The 17,335-nt window shown below is 57.2% G+C and overlaps 1 protein-coding gene and 1 non-coding gene across 2 annotated transcripts in view; both read right to left on the reverse strand.

Moving 5' to 3' along the window:
• MIPEP (mitochondrial intermediate peptidase) overlaps window positions 1–17,335 on the reverse strand; it is a 115,157-nt gene that overhangs the window by 67,018 nt on the left and 30,804 nt on the right. Inside the window, exon 14 of the mRNA XM_021065471.1 lies at window positions 16,600–16,709. Coding sequence (XP_020921130.1) covers window positions 16,600–16,709 — 110 coding nt within the window. The remainder of the gene's footprint in view (window positions 1–16,599; window positions 16,710–17,335) is intronic.
• MIR9814 (microRNA 9814) lies at window positions 7,742–7,825 on the reverse strand. The gene has a single exon (NR_128499.1). It is a non-coding gene; the product is annotated as a microRNA 9814 (primary transcript).

Here is a 17,335-nt window from a genome sequence, read left to right on the forward strand (position 1 = left end):
AAAGCTCGCATGGGTTCATTTTCATTTAAAAAGAACACGTGTGGCAGGGCGGCATTTTCCCATTTATCCACAGCAGTGGAAGCTGCTGTGGGCATTTCACTAGGCGCCGAAGACGGTGAACAGACAGGTCCGGGCGGCAGGGCCCACGCACCAGAACCTTAGCATCGCTGCCATGATGCACTGCGCGAAGGGGAACCGCTCGTGAGAGCACAGGCTGGTGACCCGGAAAGGCCCGAGCAAGCAGCAGGTGCAGGCAGACCTGAAGGTGAACAGGTGCGATGCAGACGAGGCCAGGACGGGCTCAGGGAGAAGCGCCAGCAGAGGGGCCAAGCCAGGCAAGGACGGGGTCTCCACCCTCAGACCCGAGGGGGGCCCAGGGGTACTCCCGCCAGGAAGTCACCTGGTCTGAGTTGTGTTTTAAAAGGTTCCTTTGGCTGCAGTATAGATAGGACAGAGGGAGAAGGCACGGGGGGCGGGGGTTTGAAGCTGGTAGTCGGGCCCAGGGACACACATCACGGGTCACTAGGCAGGAGCAGGTGATGGGCGGGGTGCCTCGGAGGCCGGGCTGAGGGCACAGGCAGAGGCAGGAGCTTCCAGAAGGCGGGGGCTCCACGGGGCTCGGGGAGGCAGATTCCGGGGGATCGGAGGTTACAGGAAGCTGCGGGCAGGGCCCGGGTTTCCTAGTCAAGATCTCCTGGAACCACCACTCTGCCAACCAGTCATGCTCTACCCAACAGCAAAGTCAGCCCGTCTCTCCTGACATCCCGAGGGGGCTGCATCTGCCGAGCGGCACACATGTCCCGCGAGCCGGCTCCTGAGGTCAAGGCGCTCACCTGCGATTCACTGGAGAGAGAGAACACCGGAGCCGACATGCAGCGAGCAGCCACACAGCAAGGAAAACGCTTAACCTGGGCCTCAGGCACTCTTTCTTCATTCCGGTAAAACGAAAATGTACCAGAGTCCACGGCAGTAGAAGCAACAACGACTTTTTTTTTTTTTTTTTTTTTTTTTTTTGTCTTTTTGCCTTTTCTAGGCCGCTCCCATGGCATGTGGAGGTTCCCAAGCTAGGGGTCCAGTCGGAGCCGTAGTTACCAGCCTACACCACAGCCACAGCAACGCCGGATCTGAGCTACGTCCGCAACCTACACCACAGCTCATGGCAACGCCAGATCCTTCCCAATGAGCGAGGCCAGGGATCGAACCCGAAACCTCATGGTTCCTAGTCGGGTTCCACGGAGCGAAGCCAGGGATCGAACCCGAAACCTCATGGTTCCTAGTCGGGTTCTTCAACCACTGAGCCAGGACGGGAACTCCAGCAATGACTCCTTTACCATACAGTCAGCTGTGTGTTTTACTAGATTCTTCTGTCATCGTCCCTGTTTCCCAGGTAGAAGAGCCCACCACCGGCCACCACACCTGCTCCCCTCACACCTGGCCGCTGCCAAGCATCAGAGAGAAAAAAGCCCCCGAGACCACGACAAGTCAGGCACCCCTCAGATCACCCGATCACGGCCAAGAACCCATCACCGGATCCTAAGCCACACCTGCTCCACTGGCAAAATGTTCGCGTTCTATTTCCGGAGAATGAGATGACAGCCGAGCAAGAGAAGGTATTTTAAAAGCACGTTATGTCGGGTTCAACAGAGCGGCTGCTGGCGAGATGGCAGGCAGTCCTGGTTACTGCTGTGACTGTCCTGTGGGACGCAGGAGCCATTGGCCTTGACCTTATTTACATTTCATCCTTTTATCTACATATTCTGCAAATACGGTCTCTGTGGTACATTCATAAACTCTGAGAAGACAGGAATTGCAGCCCAACAGTCCTTTCTGTGCAGCACCTACCAACCAAATTTTTCGTAGGAAGACGTATGGTCACAGTTCCTGTTTATAATCATTTATAAAACAGCCCAACAGGCTCATGAGAAACATGCGCCGCCCAGAGTTACCAGCTTCAGGGCGCGCACGCTCTCTGCAGGGCACGAGAGTCCACTGCTTTGGGAGAAGGGAGACCCCTCCTTTCACTCTGCCATCAGGGCGTCTCCTGTGTTGTAACACCTGCCACAGAACCTGGTCCTTGACTCGCGTTGCGAAAACATTTTCTCCCACTTTGGGCGGAACGGGCTGTCACTCGGGGAGCGAGTCCTTCCTCGGCAGGGTCCAGGTCAGGGCGGGGAAAGAAGGGTGCTGGGGAGACCCACTCCCCGTCGGGTGGTGCAGCAGCACCCCCCGCGCCACGGCCCCCGGGCTCGGACGTGCTCTCTGGTGGGCGGTCCGCTGGGCCCCCGGCTCTTCCTCTGCAGCTCAGTGTCTCTTGCTGCCTGCGGCCGCCGCCTCCGAACTTCTCTCTGGGCCCCGCCACGTGACAGCGACATGTCTGGGTGTGTTTGCTCATCCTGCTTCTTGGATCGCCGGCTCCAATGTCCGCAAGTTCTGCAGATTCCCCCATCGCCCCCGTGACTGTTTCTTCTGCCTCGTTATTTCTCTCTTCTCCCCTGCAGACTCCAACGGCGCGGGCGTCACGCTGTCCCAAAGCTGCCGGGGACTCTGTTTCGCCGGCTCCCTCCCGCCCCTCCCCGGCCTTGAGTCTCACTCCCGACCTGTCTTCAAGGGCACAGACGAGCCCTCGAGGGAGTTCGTCATGGGCGGTGATCCCAGGGCTTCACGTGCTGCCTTTCCGTTGACCGTGTCTCGGATGGGCCGCCTTGCCCGGGGTGTCCTCTAACCGAGGTATTTAAACCCCCGTCTGACCAGCTGTCTTGGTGACCCGTTATTTTAAAGTCCCCGAGTCCGAGGCTAAGGGTTGTGTGCTGCTCCCGCACACCTGCAGCGGAGGGGGCTCCGGTGGCCCCCGCGGCTCCTGTTATTTCTCAGGAGCACCCCGCAGAGACCTACAGAAACACCCGGAAAGTGAGCCATCCTCCCCCCAGGAGGGCTCTCAGTGACTCCACGGCTAGGCCAGCCCACGCTCGGCCTCCAGCAACTTGCTGAAATGTTCTCTGTCCCGGGCCCTGTCCGCAGCCCGCCCTCCCCTCCAGGCTCGGGCGCAGGTGAGCCAGTCGGCGCCGCCTCAGACTCAGAGGACCCGACGGCCCCGTGACCCTGTCTCTCTCTGAGGTCAGCTGGGAGCCCTGCTCTTCGCAGCTCCCACATCCCCAAGCGTTCCGGCCTTCGTCGGTGACGCCATCCAGGCTCGTAACTTCCAAAGCTACAAAAAGGCAGAAAAGCCCGGTAAAGGGGGAGCTACCCCGTGAGGTCAGGAGTCAGATTCCACCAGAGGCTCCAGCGAAGAGGCATCAGCCTCCCCCAAGCGACAGCGCATCTGAAGACGGTCCAGCAGACACATCTATGAGGCTCAGGCAGTTTTAGTCAAAAGACAGTTCATTCGACAAACACTCACTGACTGCCCATTCCAGGGATGATGGATCCGTGAATGCATCATGCCGGGAACCAACGGCACTGACCTAGTTTGTCCTCATTTATTTTAATACTTCAGTATGAATTTTCCACAACTATCTTTGTTCTTCATTTTAGAGCAAAAAAGAACCAAGGTCTGCCTTGTACCACCACGACAGTGACACGGCAGGCTGTCAGCTGTAAATGCCACAGCTTGGCGTGAACGCCACACCCGCTGGCATCCTGGAGCAGCGGGGCTACCCGCTCCAGCCTGACGCGCTGCTGGGAGCTGAGAGCAGTTCTTCCTTCCAGCATGCCGTTCATGTGCTCTCCAAACCGGCGGATCCACCTGAGCCCTAACCAGACCCTAAGGTGCAAGTCAGCTGTCATGGTGTGATCTGGAAGCTTCTTAGAAACACATCGTCTCAGCCTATGCCTCGCCCACTGAGTCGGATCCGCGCTTAACCAGATCCCAGATGACTTCACGCATGTGAGTTTGAGATGCTCCCACTTAGCAAAACACAGTCTCCCAAAGATGTGAGAACAAAGGGGAGCAAGACTCAGTGGTCCCAGTCTCAGGGCCCAACACCCGGCTGCAGCAGGTGGCAGCACGCGGAGGCAGACGCCAGCGCTGGCGCTTCCTGGCGCTGCTCGTCTGCTTTCGGACAGCAGGCGAGGCTCTGGGTGTCCTGCTGTGTCATTTGTAACATGGGGAGAAAAGCACTGCTGCAAAAAACAAGGACGACGATTCAGGGCAGGACATTATTCAGTCGACTTGAGAAAAACACCGCCTGAGGCCAGGAAGGAGGCCCCCACCGAGCACACGCGTCTCTCCGGATGCTGCCCCGCCGAGAGCCTTCTTCCAAGTGCTTGGGCCTGGACGACAGATCGCACGGCGGCCCCCACGCATCGAACGTTCCCGAGGCGCCACGTCGCCTCTCCTCTCCGGGCGGGAAGCTGTTCGCTGCATTCTTGGCGTAAACAAGCTGCACGGTCTGCCAACCACGCACAAGAACACAACTGCTGACGGACTCTCTTTCGTATTAAGAGAGCACAACGTTTTTGGAAAGATTTTGGAGATACTGTCAAAACCGCCAGTGTCTCTGCAAACGTGGCACGGCTCGCATTCTCTCGGGGTTTCCCAGGAGCCTAACCTGTGCGCACGAAACCTCCACCACCTGCCCAACATCGCCCACCGGACAACTCGCCTGGCTCAGCAGGGAAGAGGCTGCAGGTGTTGCCGTCGCGGCGCAGGGGTAGCGAGGTTCCATCCAGCCATGCTCCGTGGGTTAAGGATCCAGCAGGGCTGTGGCTGTGGAGTAGGCAGGCAGCTGTAGCTCCAATTCGACCCCTAGGCTGGGAACCTCCATATGCCATGGGGGCGGCCCTAAAAAGCAAAAAATCAAAATAAAACTATAAATAAATACATAATGTTGCATTAAAAGTTTTGGCATCCAGTTCTTACTGAGCCAAAAGTTTTGGCATCCAGTTCTCACCTCGCTGTGATGAGGTCTGTGGCGTACTTATGCCCCTTTAGAAAACCCACTATGGTAGAAGCTGCACACACATTAACAGTGAAGACACCCTCTGCTACAAATCCTTGTTTTCCTTCCACTGATGTCCCCGGGGATGCGCTGGATCAAGAGACAGAGGCTTGCTGAGACACAGCCATCCAAAACAAGACACTGCAGAGGCAGAAAGCCAAGCCCCGAAGCGCCAGCCCACGCGTCAGCAGCTCCCATCTCGCAGCTCCGTCCCAAGCAGCCCAGCTCCCCACCTCGGCCCGCGCCGCCGGCGGGAACACAGCGGACTGGGCAGGTTCCGAGGCGCCCGGCGCGCTGTCCGTCAGGAACCCAGAGCACACATCATCGAGGCACTCAAAACGCCACCCAGGTCTGAAGAGGGGAAATGTCAGCTCTAAACCCAGAGCAAGCACCATCAGTGAGTGAGTGAGTGAGTGAGTGAGTGTGTGTGTGTGTGTGTGTGTGTGTGTGTGTGTGTGTGTGTGTTTGCTGTGCCTGCAGAAGGCAGAAGTTCCCAGGCCAGGGATCAAACCCGTGCCAGAGCACTGACGAAGCTGGGTCCTTTAACTGCTAGGCCGCCAGGGAACTCATCACTTCTTACTTACTTGATTTCTAGAGGTGTTTCCTCACAAACCAAGAAGAGATGAGAAAGCCTTTATAAATGCTCATGGAGCATCACAAACCCTCAAACAGCGCAAAGAAACTTGCGGAAGCCGTGTGGCTTTCAGAAAGCTTTACCTGGTTCAGGATGAAACACTGTAATGGGTAACAGCACTCTAACTTCCACCTTGTTACTAAAAAATTCCAACCACGCCTTGTTTACAGTTTGGACTGGCTAGGAGTTCCCACTGTGGCACAGTGAGTTAAGAGCCTGACTGCAGCAGCTCGGGTTTGATCCCCAGCCTGGCACAGTGGGTTAAGGGATGGTTAAAGGATCCAGCAGTGCCACCGTTGTGCTTAGGTCTTGGTCACAAGTGTGGCTCGAATTCAATCCCTGGCCCTGGGTACAGCCATTAAAAGCAAAATCGACTCCAATTTCTGCTATGTGTCTGGCGCTGTTACTTTTAAATGCCTACCTTTCTAACGTGTATACAAAAGAGCAGAGCCGTCTCTGGGAAGTTCTGTGACTGATCAAGGCCACCTGCACGGGGCGGGAGCAGACGAGTCTCCGACCCCTCGTTCAACGGTCTTGTCTGGACATAACTGAAAAACTCAGGAAAGCTGAAAATTAGAGAGGTTTCAAAACCACTTACACTTGCCAAACCGACTCTCATTCTAGCTGCGCTGCGACTGCCACCTTCGGCCCGTGTCCACTCCTCCCGGGAGGGCTCGCGGGAGATGCGCTCCACGTCCGCGCGTCTCCGTGCCGGGACCCTGAGCCGCTTCAGCCCTGGGCTGACTTCCCGAGAGGAAGCCAACCCGCTGAGTCTCAGCACCACGCAACACGTGACCGGTCTAAGACGAAGGCACTAGAACGGTACTACAAAGAACACTTACCACGGCAGGGAGCCTGTTATTTTATGAGACACACTGCATAAGACACATAAGCCATTGCCTGTGATACTAGGAGATTTTTGTTTTGTTTTGTTTTTTGTTTTTTGTTTTTTGTTTTTTGTCTTTTTGTCTTTTGTTGTTGTTGCTATTTCTTGGGCCACTCCCGCGGCATATAGAGGTTCCCAGGCTAGGGGTTGAATCGGAGCCGCAGCCACCGGCCTACGCCAGAGGCACAGCAACGCGGGATCCGAGCTGCGTCTGCAACCTACACCACAGCTCACGGCAACGCCGGATCGTTAACCCACTGAGCAAGGGCAGGGACCGAACCCGCAACCTCATGGTTCCTAGTCGGATTCGTTAACCACTGCGCCACGATGGGAACTCCGATACTAGGAGATTTTTAACAAGGAAAAACTGCAAGGAGAAAACGCCCACGATGTTGTAGTACCGACTGAGTCCGACTGTGTGACCTCCGAAGAATCACTTCACCTGCCTGCGCCTCCGTTTCTGTAAAGCCCGGATAACTCTGCCCCCACTTCCTACATCGCTGGACAGGTGACACAGGAAGAAAACGGAGAGAAGAATGAAAGCTAATTTCTATCACTGCTTGCGGAGCTCTCTGAGAGAGAGAGAACCAGCGGGCCCCACATTTCACTGTCGTGGCAGAGGGACACAAGTATACAAATACGACGCAGCTCCCCTCAAACATCAACGGACCCCGTGTCTGCTGACGAGGAATGTGGCTAGGAGTTACAGAATGACCAGACAAAAAGAATAAACTTTAGGACAAGAAGCATTACGTAGGGTTCGGAGGTCAACCCTGAGGAAGAGGAAGAGTCACCTCCACGCTTTTACGCACCTAACCAAACATCCTCGAATTAGAGCCAGAATCAACAAAGTCACGAATAGGGCTCCGAATTCACTCCACGGCAGCCTAATGATGGACACGTGTCATCTCCCGCGGGTCCAAACCCAGGGACAGCGCAGCACAGGGGGCCCCACTGTAAACCTGCGCTCTGGGAGCTGCTCGAGGGTCGGGGAGGGTCGTCACTGTCACATGCCCGCCCTCTGGCAGGGACGTCGATGGGGAGGCTGTGCAGGAGTGAGGGCGGGGGTCCAGAGGAAATCCCCCCATCTTGCTGGGAACCTAAAGCTGCCTTAAATGACGTGCTGATGATCTCAGAGAGAGAGAAAACTAAAGGGGAGAAACGCTATCTCCATCCTCCTAGTTGAAGCCTTACAGCTCTCCATTTTTGCTAGGTCATAAAAGCGAGCTGCGGAGCAAAGATTTATGCAACACAGTTCAAAGGCTGACTTCACAGAAGCACACGAAACCCCAAGCCCAACAATCAGAAAACATTCCGGGTACCGAAGCACTAAGAGAACATTCCAAAACCCGATGACCCTCTGGGCCATCAAATAAACATCAAGCAAAACGCAAGCTCAGCGCCAGCGAGACCATCCAACGAGACAGCAAGCACAAATTCTTAAACTACACTCGGAAGCAACTCATTGATCAACGAGGAAATTAAAATGGAAACCAGCAACATGAGAAGCACTGTGTATTAAAGTCACGGCGTCACAGAGTTGAGCATTTATAGCATTAAAATGTTAAGCAGAAACTTGTTCCCAGCGTGGCTCAGCGCAAACGAATCCGACTAGTGTCCATGACAACGTAGGTCTGATCCCCGGCCTCGCTCAGTGGGTTAAGGATGCGGCATTGCCGGGAGCTGTGGTGTAGGTGGCAGACAAGGCTCAGGTCTGGTGTTGCTGTGGCTGTGGTGGAGGCCGGCAGCTGTAGCTCCGATTCGACCCCTAGCCTGGGAACTTCCACATGCTGCCGGTGTGGCCCTAAAAAGACCAAAAAAAAAAAAAAAAAAAGTAAGCAGAGACTTAATCAGCCACGTGTCCATCTTAAGAAATTGGGGGGGGGAGATGAAGAAGAAGCAGGGAGAGACTAACCATACAAACTGAACGTAATGACCTAAGACAAAGAGGACGCCTCAAGGAAGCCGGCGTTCGCTCTGTAAACACTGTCCACACCGACACTGCTCTTCTGCCAAAGTGGAGAGAGAAAAAAAAGGGAGCAGCGTCTCAGAAATGAAACGGGCACAGGCCGAGATGCGGCTTAAAAGACGGAGCTTAAAAGAATGCTATAAATAACTTTATGCCAATAAACTCGAAAACTTGGATTAAATGGATATATTCTCGAAAATTACAAGTTAGCAAAGCTCCCTTCACAAGAAAAGGCCAAAGGCTCCGATGACTATTAAGGAAATTGGTCATTTACAAAAATCTTCCCACAGAGAAAATGACAGACCCCGAGTGGTTTTACAGATGAATTCTGACAAAGGTTCAAGCAGCAGATTATTATAACTCCATAAAAGCGCTGTAAGGAAAAGGAGTTCTCAGCAACTCCTTTTGTGCAGAGGAGACGGAGCACCACTGCCAGCCAGAGGGAGCGGCAAGGCCCCAGCGGGTCTCAGCCCCGATGCAGAAAACCTGCTGCACAGCGCGAGCCCCGAGAGGCCGGCGCTGCCCCAGCCCTCGAGGACGTCAGGAGCAGAGTCCTTCGAGGCTCGAGGGCAAAGGGGCTCCACCAGCAACATGCACACGCAGGACGCTGCTGGACTAAAGCAAAAGGGCCGCCCAGTTACTTCCCAAGATGCAGGAAGAAAGTCTGATCAAATACAACGCCTAATACTGATTTAAAACACACACAAATCCCTAGCCAACTAGAAATAGGAAGGAACTGCCTTTCTAGTGTCGCCACCAAACCTACCACACCCGTCGTTCTTTACGGTAAATCAGTAGCAACATTTCCTTTAAAAATCAGGGTAACGGCAAAGTGTGCCCCATGCCAGCTTCTCGTCAGCGCTGGCACTGCCCTGGAGGACCTAGAGCTCAACGGGGCAATCAAGACCCAAGAGACGGGAAGGAAGAATAGAACATTGTCGGCAGGAGAAGTAACTGGTGAAAAGACTTGAAAAATTCTAGACACAAGTTATTAGAATTGATAAGCATGTCTCTAGCAAGGTTGCTGAGACTGAATAAGGTCTATATCCGAAAAAGGATAAATCACCCACCTGAACTCCAGCCACAGACACGAACAAAATAGAACTTCCAACACACGGTTGTAAAACTATAGAAAAGGTAGGGCATCCATGACTCAATCTAATAAACGTTAAGCAACCCTCTTTGGAAGGAAATGTTAGGCCTTTTTTAAAGACCCGCTGCCTGGAGAGACGTGCACCCAGCCCCTGGATCGGAAGACTCGACACTCAGGATGTCAGCTCCGCCCCGGTCGGTCTGGGTACAGATGTAGGGTAACCCCGGCCGGACCCTTCCCAGAGGTGTTCAAGAAGACAGCTAAGTGGATTCTGAAGAGCACAGGCAACGGCCAAGACAGAAGGAGAACTTTTCGAAGAGCAGGAAAAAAAGACGAGCCGCATGAGACGCGAAGCGGCCTGAGCCCAGGCTGGGATCGGGGCGGACGCGCGAACACTCGGTGGCTAAGGCATCCTCGTGCCCAGACGAGCCCTGACCGCTGATCCTCGGGAGGAAGGAACCGGCAGCTCTGCTCCCACCGAACACAAGAGGGGACCCAACGCGGAGAAAGACCGAAGATGAGGGAGGGACGCTCAAACTTTCAGAGAAAGCCGAGGAGTATTTTTATGATTCTCGGGAAATGAAGGTTTTTTAATGGGATACCGAAAGCACCAACTGGGAAGAAGAGACTGCTAAATGCAACAAAATTAAAACGAAGAACTCAAAGCCATCAAAAGATAACACACAGAAAGAGACAAGCCGAGAAATGAGAAGACCCTCGCTGATGCGGGAGATTGTTCCAAAGTGTCTAGAAACATGAGAAACCAACAGAAAAGGCAAATGTGGAGCAGGACGGCGCGGAAGGGCAAGAGGCCGAGACGGCAGACGAAACCCCAAAGGATGCTCGGCCTCGGACGCGCCGGGGGCCCCAGGGCACTCTTCCCGCCGCCAGCAGCAGCAGGACCCTGACGACGTCCAGCCTCCGTGAGGATGCGGTGCTGGGGACCCGGGACGGGGCTCGGCCAACACATGAGAAACCAACACAAGAGGCAAATGCGGGCGCTCACTCAGATGCGGCGGCTCACAGAACTGAACGCACGGGCGCAGAGAACCCGCCGGTAGCTGCCAGTGGGGGCTGAGGGGGTCGGAACAGCCTGGGCACATCAGTGCGGCACGGTGACCCTGGCGCTGTTGGGGAAGGTCCTGCCATGGCTCAGCAGGTTATGAATCTGACCAGCATCCATGGGGAGGCAGGTTCGATCCCTGGCCTCGCTCAGTGGGTTAAAGATCCGGCATTGCCATGAGCTGTGGTGTAGGTCGCAGACACGGCTCGGATCTGGTGTTGCCGTGGCTGTGGCATAGGCCAACGGCTACAGCTCTGATGAGACCTCTCGCCTGGGAACCTCCACATGTCGTGGGTGCGGCCCTAGAAAACAAACAGAAATAATAATGCTGTTTTGTATCTCTGAAAGTCCCTCAAAACAGTGTATCTTAAAAGTTCTCATCACAAGAAAAAAACAAGTGGTCTGAGGTGACAGGCGTCAACGAAGCCTCCCCGTGGGGAGCACGTCACACACCAACACGCGTCCGGCCGCTGAGCTGTGCACCTGTGCCTGACACAGCGCCGCACGGCAACTGCGTCTCATCAGAAACAGAAAACGTGGTGTCCTCTCATCCACGTGAAGAAGCGCTCACTTACAAGCCAGCAATTCCAAGCACGCACACGCGTGTGAGCAGAAAAGTGTAAAAGTGTTCACGGCAGACGCACAGGAGCCAGCAAAACCCTGGAGGAGCCAGCTCCGGGAGAGAAGCCTGAGAACAAGGCCCCAGGGTGCTGGGCCGAACTGAACGCAGACACGCGGCCGCGCCAGGCCACACAGCTGCGTCGCGGGCCTGGGACGCCTGCAGAAAGCATCGCAGAAGAGCAGAGCCGACGGGGCGCCCTGCTCACGGCACCCTCACGCACGAGAGCCAACGCCACGCTGCTGAGGACTGAGGAACCCGTGGAGGGACTCGTGTGGGAGGAATTCGGGACCCGGCTGTGGCCAGACAGGAGCCCCCGCAGCACCCGACTTTCTGAGCTGGTGCTGGTTTCCTCGCTGTTCCCGCTACAGCGTTTTAATGTTATTCTGCAAATGAAAAACTAAATAAAAGCGCATCGCTTTCAGGGGCGTCCCCTTCCCTCACTCCCGAGAGGCACCAACGGCACCGAGGCAGCTTCCTCGAGCGCCAGCCCTCGCCGCCCCGCAGGGACACGGACGCGGGGGAGGACACGCGCGACGTCTCCCCCTCCCTGTGCCCTCCCGGCAGCGTCTTCGCCTGGTTTTTCACGTCGCTCCTGACGGGAAGCGATGGCGGCCGCCCGGGGGCTCCCCAGACGGCCGGCCTGCAGCCGAGCTGAGCCCGCGGCCGGCACGACCAAGGACTGGGCTCAGCGCCACGGCATCGGGCCACGGAAGTTGCTCTCCCGGGCAGACGGGCAGCGACGGCGGTCGGCACGGAGGTACCACAGACCCACGAGGACACCCGCCCTGAGAGGTTAGGCCCTGTGTCGGCAGGAAGAGGTTACAGGAGCCGGAGTGTCACCCCTGATCCCACAGAAACGCTGTCACGCGGCCAGCGGCACCGCTCTGGAGGCCGCGGCAAAGCCACGGTCACCTACCCTCCACCCGAGCACACCTCTCAGATCTGCTGATCACAGCGGCCTGGCCTAACCTGCTGGCTCTTTCCCTAGACGGCAGGAGGCGGCAGGAAGACTCAGCAATTACAGACGACCGGGTCTCCCCCTGCGCCCCACCAGCTTCCCCCCAGGAACCTCGTGAACAAACCGTGCGGACACAGCATCTAAAGAAAGGCCACCAGGAGTCCACACGCTGCACCCAGGGGGACCGCAAGGACCCGGGCCCCTGCCTCGGTGCCTGACCGAGATCATTCTCCCTTTGCCTGCAACCACTTTCTCGGCTGAGCCGAAGCCCGGGGCTGGCTGGGGGACACGAGTCCGCCTCCTGCACGGGCTGCCGGCCTCCTGAATAGAGCGGCCTCGCCCTTCCTACCAGCATGTCTCCGGCACTGGCTTTTCCAGGGGCGACCAATTGACCCGAGCTCTGTGACCACAGGGGAGGCCAGCCAGGTCCACCGAGGAACCAATGGCTAAAGGAAGCGTGGTCTAGCCACACAAAGAAACGTCACCTTAAAAAGGAAGGAATTTCTGGAGTTCCTGTCGTGGCTCAGTGGTTAACAAGTCCGACTAGGAACCATGAAGTTGCGGGTTTGATCCCTGGCCTTGCTCTGTGGGTTAAGGATCCAGCGTTGCCATGAGCTGTGGTGTAGGTCGCAGACGCGGCTCGGATCCCACGTTGCTGTGGCTCTGGCATAGGTGGGTGGCTACAGCTCTGATTCCACCCCTAGCCTGGAACCTCCATATGCTACAGGAGCAGCCCAAGAAAATGGCAAAAAGACAAAAAAAAAAAAAGGGAAGGAACTTCTGCTACAGGCAGGACCATTGGACCAGGAAGCCCCTCAAAGCCGGCGGCCTGGCGCGGCCTGAGCATGAGCGCGGGTGTAGACGAGGCCGTGCTCTGGGCAGCCACAGAAGGCTGGGACTTTTCCATCACAAAGAAAGCCTGAATGCCCGCGAGTCCGGCTGGAGCTGTTAGTGTGAACGTGAGGTTCTTCTCCTTGCTTATATCCTAAGAATAAAAAACTGTCATCTGCTGTTTTAAAAAATAAAGGAAAATAAAAAGGAAGGAAATTCCGACATGGGCCGCGACATGGAAGAACCATAAAAACATTATGTTAAGAGAAATAAACCAGCTGCGAAAGGACAGTGCTGCACGATTCCACCTACACGAGGCCCCTGGAGCAGGGGAGTCCACAGACACAGAGGGCAGGCCGCTGGGCGGTCACTGAATCGGGGTCACGGCGGCACGTGCTACGTCACGTGTGTTCTCCCACGACAAGGAGGAGTCGTGCCTGACGACGACAAAGCTCAAGCTTCCAGAAAAGTGGGGCCACCGGCACACGCTCCCGACTCACCGGAAGTGGCTGGAAAGGGGCCGACGGCCAGAGAGGAGAGCCCACCAGCCCAGCTCCTCGGAGAACACAGGGCCTGCGCCGCAGCCCGCGGGCGGACGGCTGAGCCTCGTCCAGGTCGCCTCGTCCCCACGCCCGGCTGTCTCAGCCTGAGCTGCTCCCGCCAAGGGGGACGTGTAGCTCGGCCTGCTCCGGCTTCCATGCCGTCACCTGTCCAGATGGTTCTGAGCCCCAAACGCGCACCTGCGGGGTTTTCCCTGAAGCCGCAGGGCCCCTGCAGATCCGACAGGCATCCTCCTAATTCCTGGACCAGAGGCGCCGCTGGCACTGGCCTGTTCTCCTTCAGATGAAATACTTTTAGGTGTTCATCCGTCACTGACGCGTGCCCTCATGCTGCGAGCGCTCTGGAATATTCCACGGGACGGGGAGACGCCCTCTGCGATGCGCGGCATGCCAGGAATGGCAGCGTACAGGTGCACCCTGCTCGTCCCTCCAAGCTTTTAAGTTATTTATTTACCGAGACCTGGATTTTCGGGAATTAACTTCTGTCCTGAGGCAAGAACTGCCCTTAAATGAAAACATCAAGTCACTTGGAGCTTCATCAGTGACAAGAAGAGACAAGCCCTCCGTGAAACTCGAGGGCCTCCTGGCACTTTCTCCCGTCTCCGCGGACTCACACGGTTCTTCAAGCTCTTTGGAGGCTGTGTCTGCAGCCCCTGAGCCTGCCGGCCAGGCCTCCCGAGGCCGCACTAGAGTAATTCAGAGCAGCTCGCGGCTGCTCTCTTCCCAGCGCGTCTCGTGTGACGTGTACTTTTGGACTCAGTATTGTTTTCCTGAAACCACTGTGTTCAGAAACGGTTCTTCTCGCTGAAGAATTTAGTAATAAAACAGGAATCGTCCTTTGGGGATGCTTCACATCCTCCAAGCAGCCGTTCCAGCCCTTCTCTGCTTGTTCTGTAAACACACAACAGTGCTTTTAAACTGACCTTAGTTTTGCAGGGGAATTTCAGCCCCAGCTTCGCCCTGTCTGTCGTCCCCTGGAAGGTCCGAGCCTGTTTCGGAGTCGCCCCCCCATGCGCCCCGCACCCGGCCTGCATCCAGGCCCCCGCAGACCCGCACCCGGGCGGCGCCTGCCCAGCTGGCTCCCCGCTCGGCTCCTGCTTTGCCCTCTGGGGCCATTTCACACCTCCCTCCACTTCCCCGCCACACCCTGCACCACTGGCGGCCACGTCCGCAGCTCCTGGACTGTCCCGGCCCCTCACCAGCCTCAGGCCCCCCGGCCTCCAGCAGCTCCAGATGCCTCGTCCCAGCCCCGCGCGGCACCCAAGCGCGGCCCTCACCACCGCGGAGCCCGGGCTCGCGAGCCAGGGGCCGAGCAGCCCCCAGGCCCAAAGGTGGATTCCAGGGAGGCTGCTGGCAAAGGCCAGAGCTCCAGGAGGACGCAGGAAAGCAAAGCCCGGGCCTCGCAACGCCAGCAAGAAGCCCTGTTGTCCCCACGGCTGGGACCAGAAGGTGTGTGTGCACGACGGCGCAGAGACGGAGCGCGAGGCCTAGAAACAAGGACATTCCCGCGTCCTCTTCTGTCCCCTCCTGCTGCTCTTCCCCCACCCCCGGCCCTTGTCCCGGTCCTCGGAGCCACCCTGGTCGCCCTCCTGGCCGGAGTGGCCTTGTCCAAGCTCTGCCCCGGCCCCGGAGACTCAGGCTGCCGTCTAACTGCTCTTGGCTGTTTCCCGGACAATGAGAACAGCGCCTGGCCTGGGGACACGGTTCTTGACAGAAGGACCAGTAACGGTCCTACTAGGGACCTTTCCTCGGTAAGGACCGGGACGGGGTGGGGGCGGTGGCTCAGAGCTGAGTCCCCGGCAAACCACCCCACGCGTGTCTTCCGCTGCCCAGTTCCTCCAGCCCTTCCTGCCTGGAGCCCGGCGCCCCTCCGGCCCTGCCTGCCGTGCCCAAGGCCTGCCCCAGAGTGCCCTGTGCCCCACTGCCCAGGACAGGCACGGGACGTTACGGAAGGAGGGCCCGAGTTAGGTCTTGCTAATCACCCCCAGACCCGCGGCAGGTGCATGACGCTATCACGGGATGCGTTACGCGCTTCCAGGTCAGATACACAGAATCCCCAGAGCGAGTCTTCGCAGGCTAAAGCACAGGGGGCCAAGGGGATCGCGAATGTTCCAGTTGTCCCCCCCGTAATTGAAACCGATTACAACGGAGACCCCTCAGCTCCGTTCTCTGGAAACTCATCCATCAGTCTCCTGCTGACAGTAACAGAGAGTCAAGTCCGAAAAACGAAGCGGCCGATTCACGTTAAGTATCTGGAGACAGAATCAGAAAGAGAGGCACCAATAAAGGTAGTTTTCACCCCTCTTTTCCTGATTCTGTTCAGTCTTTCCTTCCATTTCTTTCAGTGCTTTTGTCTGGGCACGAGTCTAAATGCTGAGGATTCAGAAGAGCACACCTGCTCCCAGCCCTCAGGAGGGCCCGTCCACGGGGAAGCTCCGCGGGACCTAACGTCGTGTAGCCAAGATTCTGAGAGAAGCTAAAGAACGTACATTCCAAGGGGCAGGGGACAGCAAACGTACACCGCTGACAGCGTCTGGCTCACCGCCGTGAAGTATGGCTCCCTCGATCCCACTGCACGGAATTTGAAAATCTGCAGCCTTACAGTACACCCACCCCTCGAGACGAAGGCATTTCTTGGCATGAGCACGTCGGGGAATGTAGCCTCCCCCCATCAAACAACACGGATTCAGGCCCAGAGAACCAACCCTGAGACGCCTAAGGGTAGAGGCAAGAGCAGAGGCTTCTCTGCAGCGACAGGCTGGCAGGCCCGCTGGACCCACTGTCCTGACAGCCGTGCCCCCGTCTGGAAACAGGACAGACGGCCTCCCTGGGGACGGCTGAGGGCCGACCAGCACCGGGAGGGGGTCGGCATCAACACGTGACTACGGCTGAACTAGAGACAGGGCGTGGGGAAGCAGGCGGGAGGACGCTGGCGCGGAAAGCCCTGAAAAGGCGGTAGGCGTCCCGCGTCCCCCCCGCCGGGGTGGGGGCAGTAATCACGGGCAGCTGACAGCCGTCGGAAGGTGAGGAAGGCAGCGCCCCCTACCTGGCCCGTCTGGTAGTGGCGGGCGAACTGCTGCACCACGCGGTAGTCGGCGGCGAAGTACTCCATCAGGATGGACGGGACCTCGGCGAAGTCCGTGGGGCACCTGGTCCCTGGAAGGCAAACGGAAAAGCCGGCCCAAGTCACATCGACGGATTGGCCTCACTTTTGATGTATGCTTAAGTTTTCCGTCTGTATTTCCGACGGACTACGATAACCTTTAACTCGTTAAATCAACGCCTTACTTCTGTAAAATTATTGCGTATATTTGCCAAAACGTTTCTGAACATGAGCGGTAAAAGCACATGTGCGCAGCCGGGTAAAACACCTTGCAAAGCCGCGGCTCACGCCCTCCGCGCGGCAGCACCGTCAGCTCCGCGGGGCCGCGCACGAACCGCGCAGGACCACACTCTCCCAGGCGCACATCGCCCCCGTTTAACTCACTGAACCCACCACCAGACGCTGCCACCCTTCTCTCGTCGGCAAGGTTCGCTTTCTGCTGGTGGCTTCCGAGGGCAGGGTCGATCCTCCAGACAGAGAAGCACCATCTTAAACTCAAGATGAGTTGAAGCAACGGGTCCTCTCAGGACTCTCGGGCGACACTGCGCGATCCGGCGCAGCCCACCCCGTCCCTCCGCAGGCCTTCTCCGCCCCAGACACGGCTGTGTGTGGAAAGACGGCGGCTGCGCGCCCAGAGCCGCCCCGTGCCCGTGCCCGGGGCCGGAGCAGATGCCGCGGA

The sequence above is a fragment of the Sus scrofa genome, chromosome 11 (genome assembly GCF_000003025.6).
Source record: "Sus scrofa isolate TJ Tabasco breed Duroc chromosome 11, Sscrofa11.1, whole genome shotgun sequence".
Classification (NCBI taxonomy): domain Eukaryota; kingdom Metazoa; phylum Chordata; class Mammalia; order Artiodactyla; family Suidae; genus Sus; species Sus scrofa.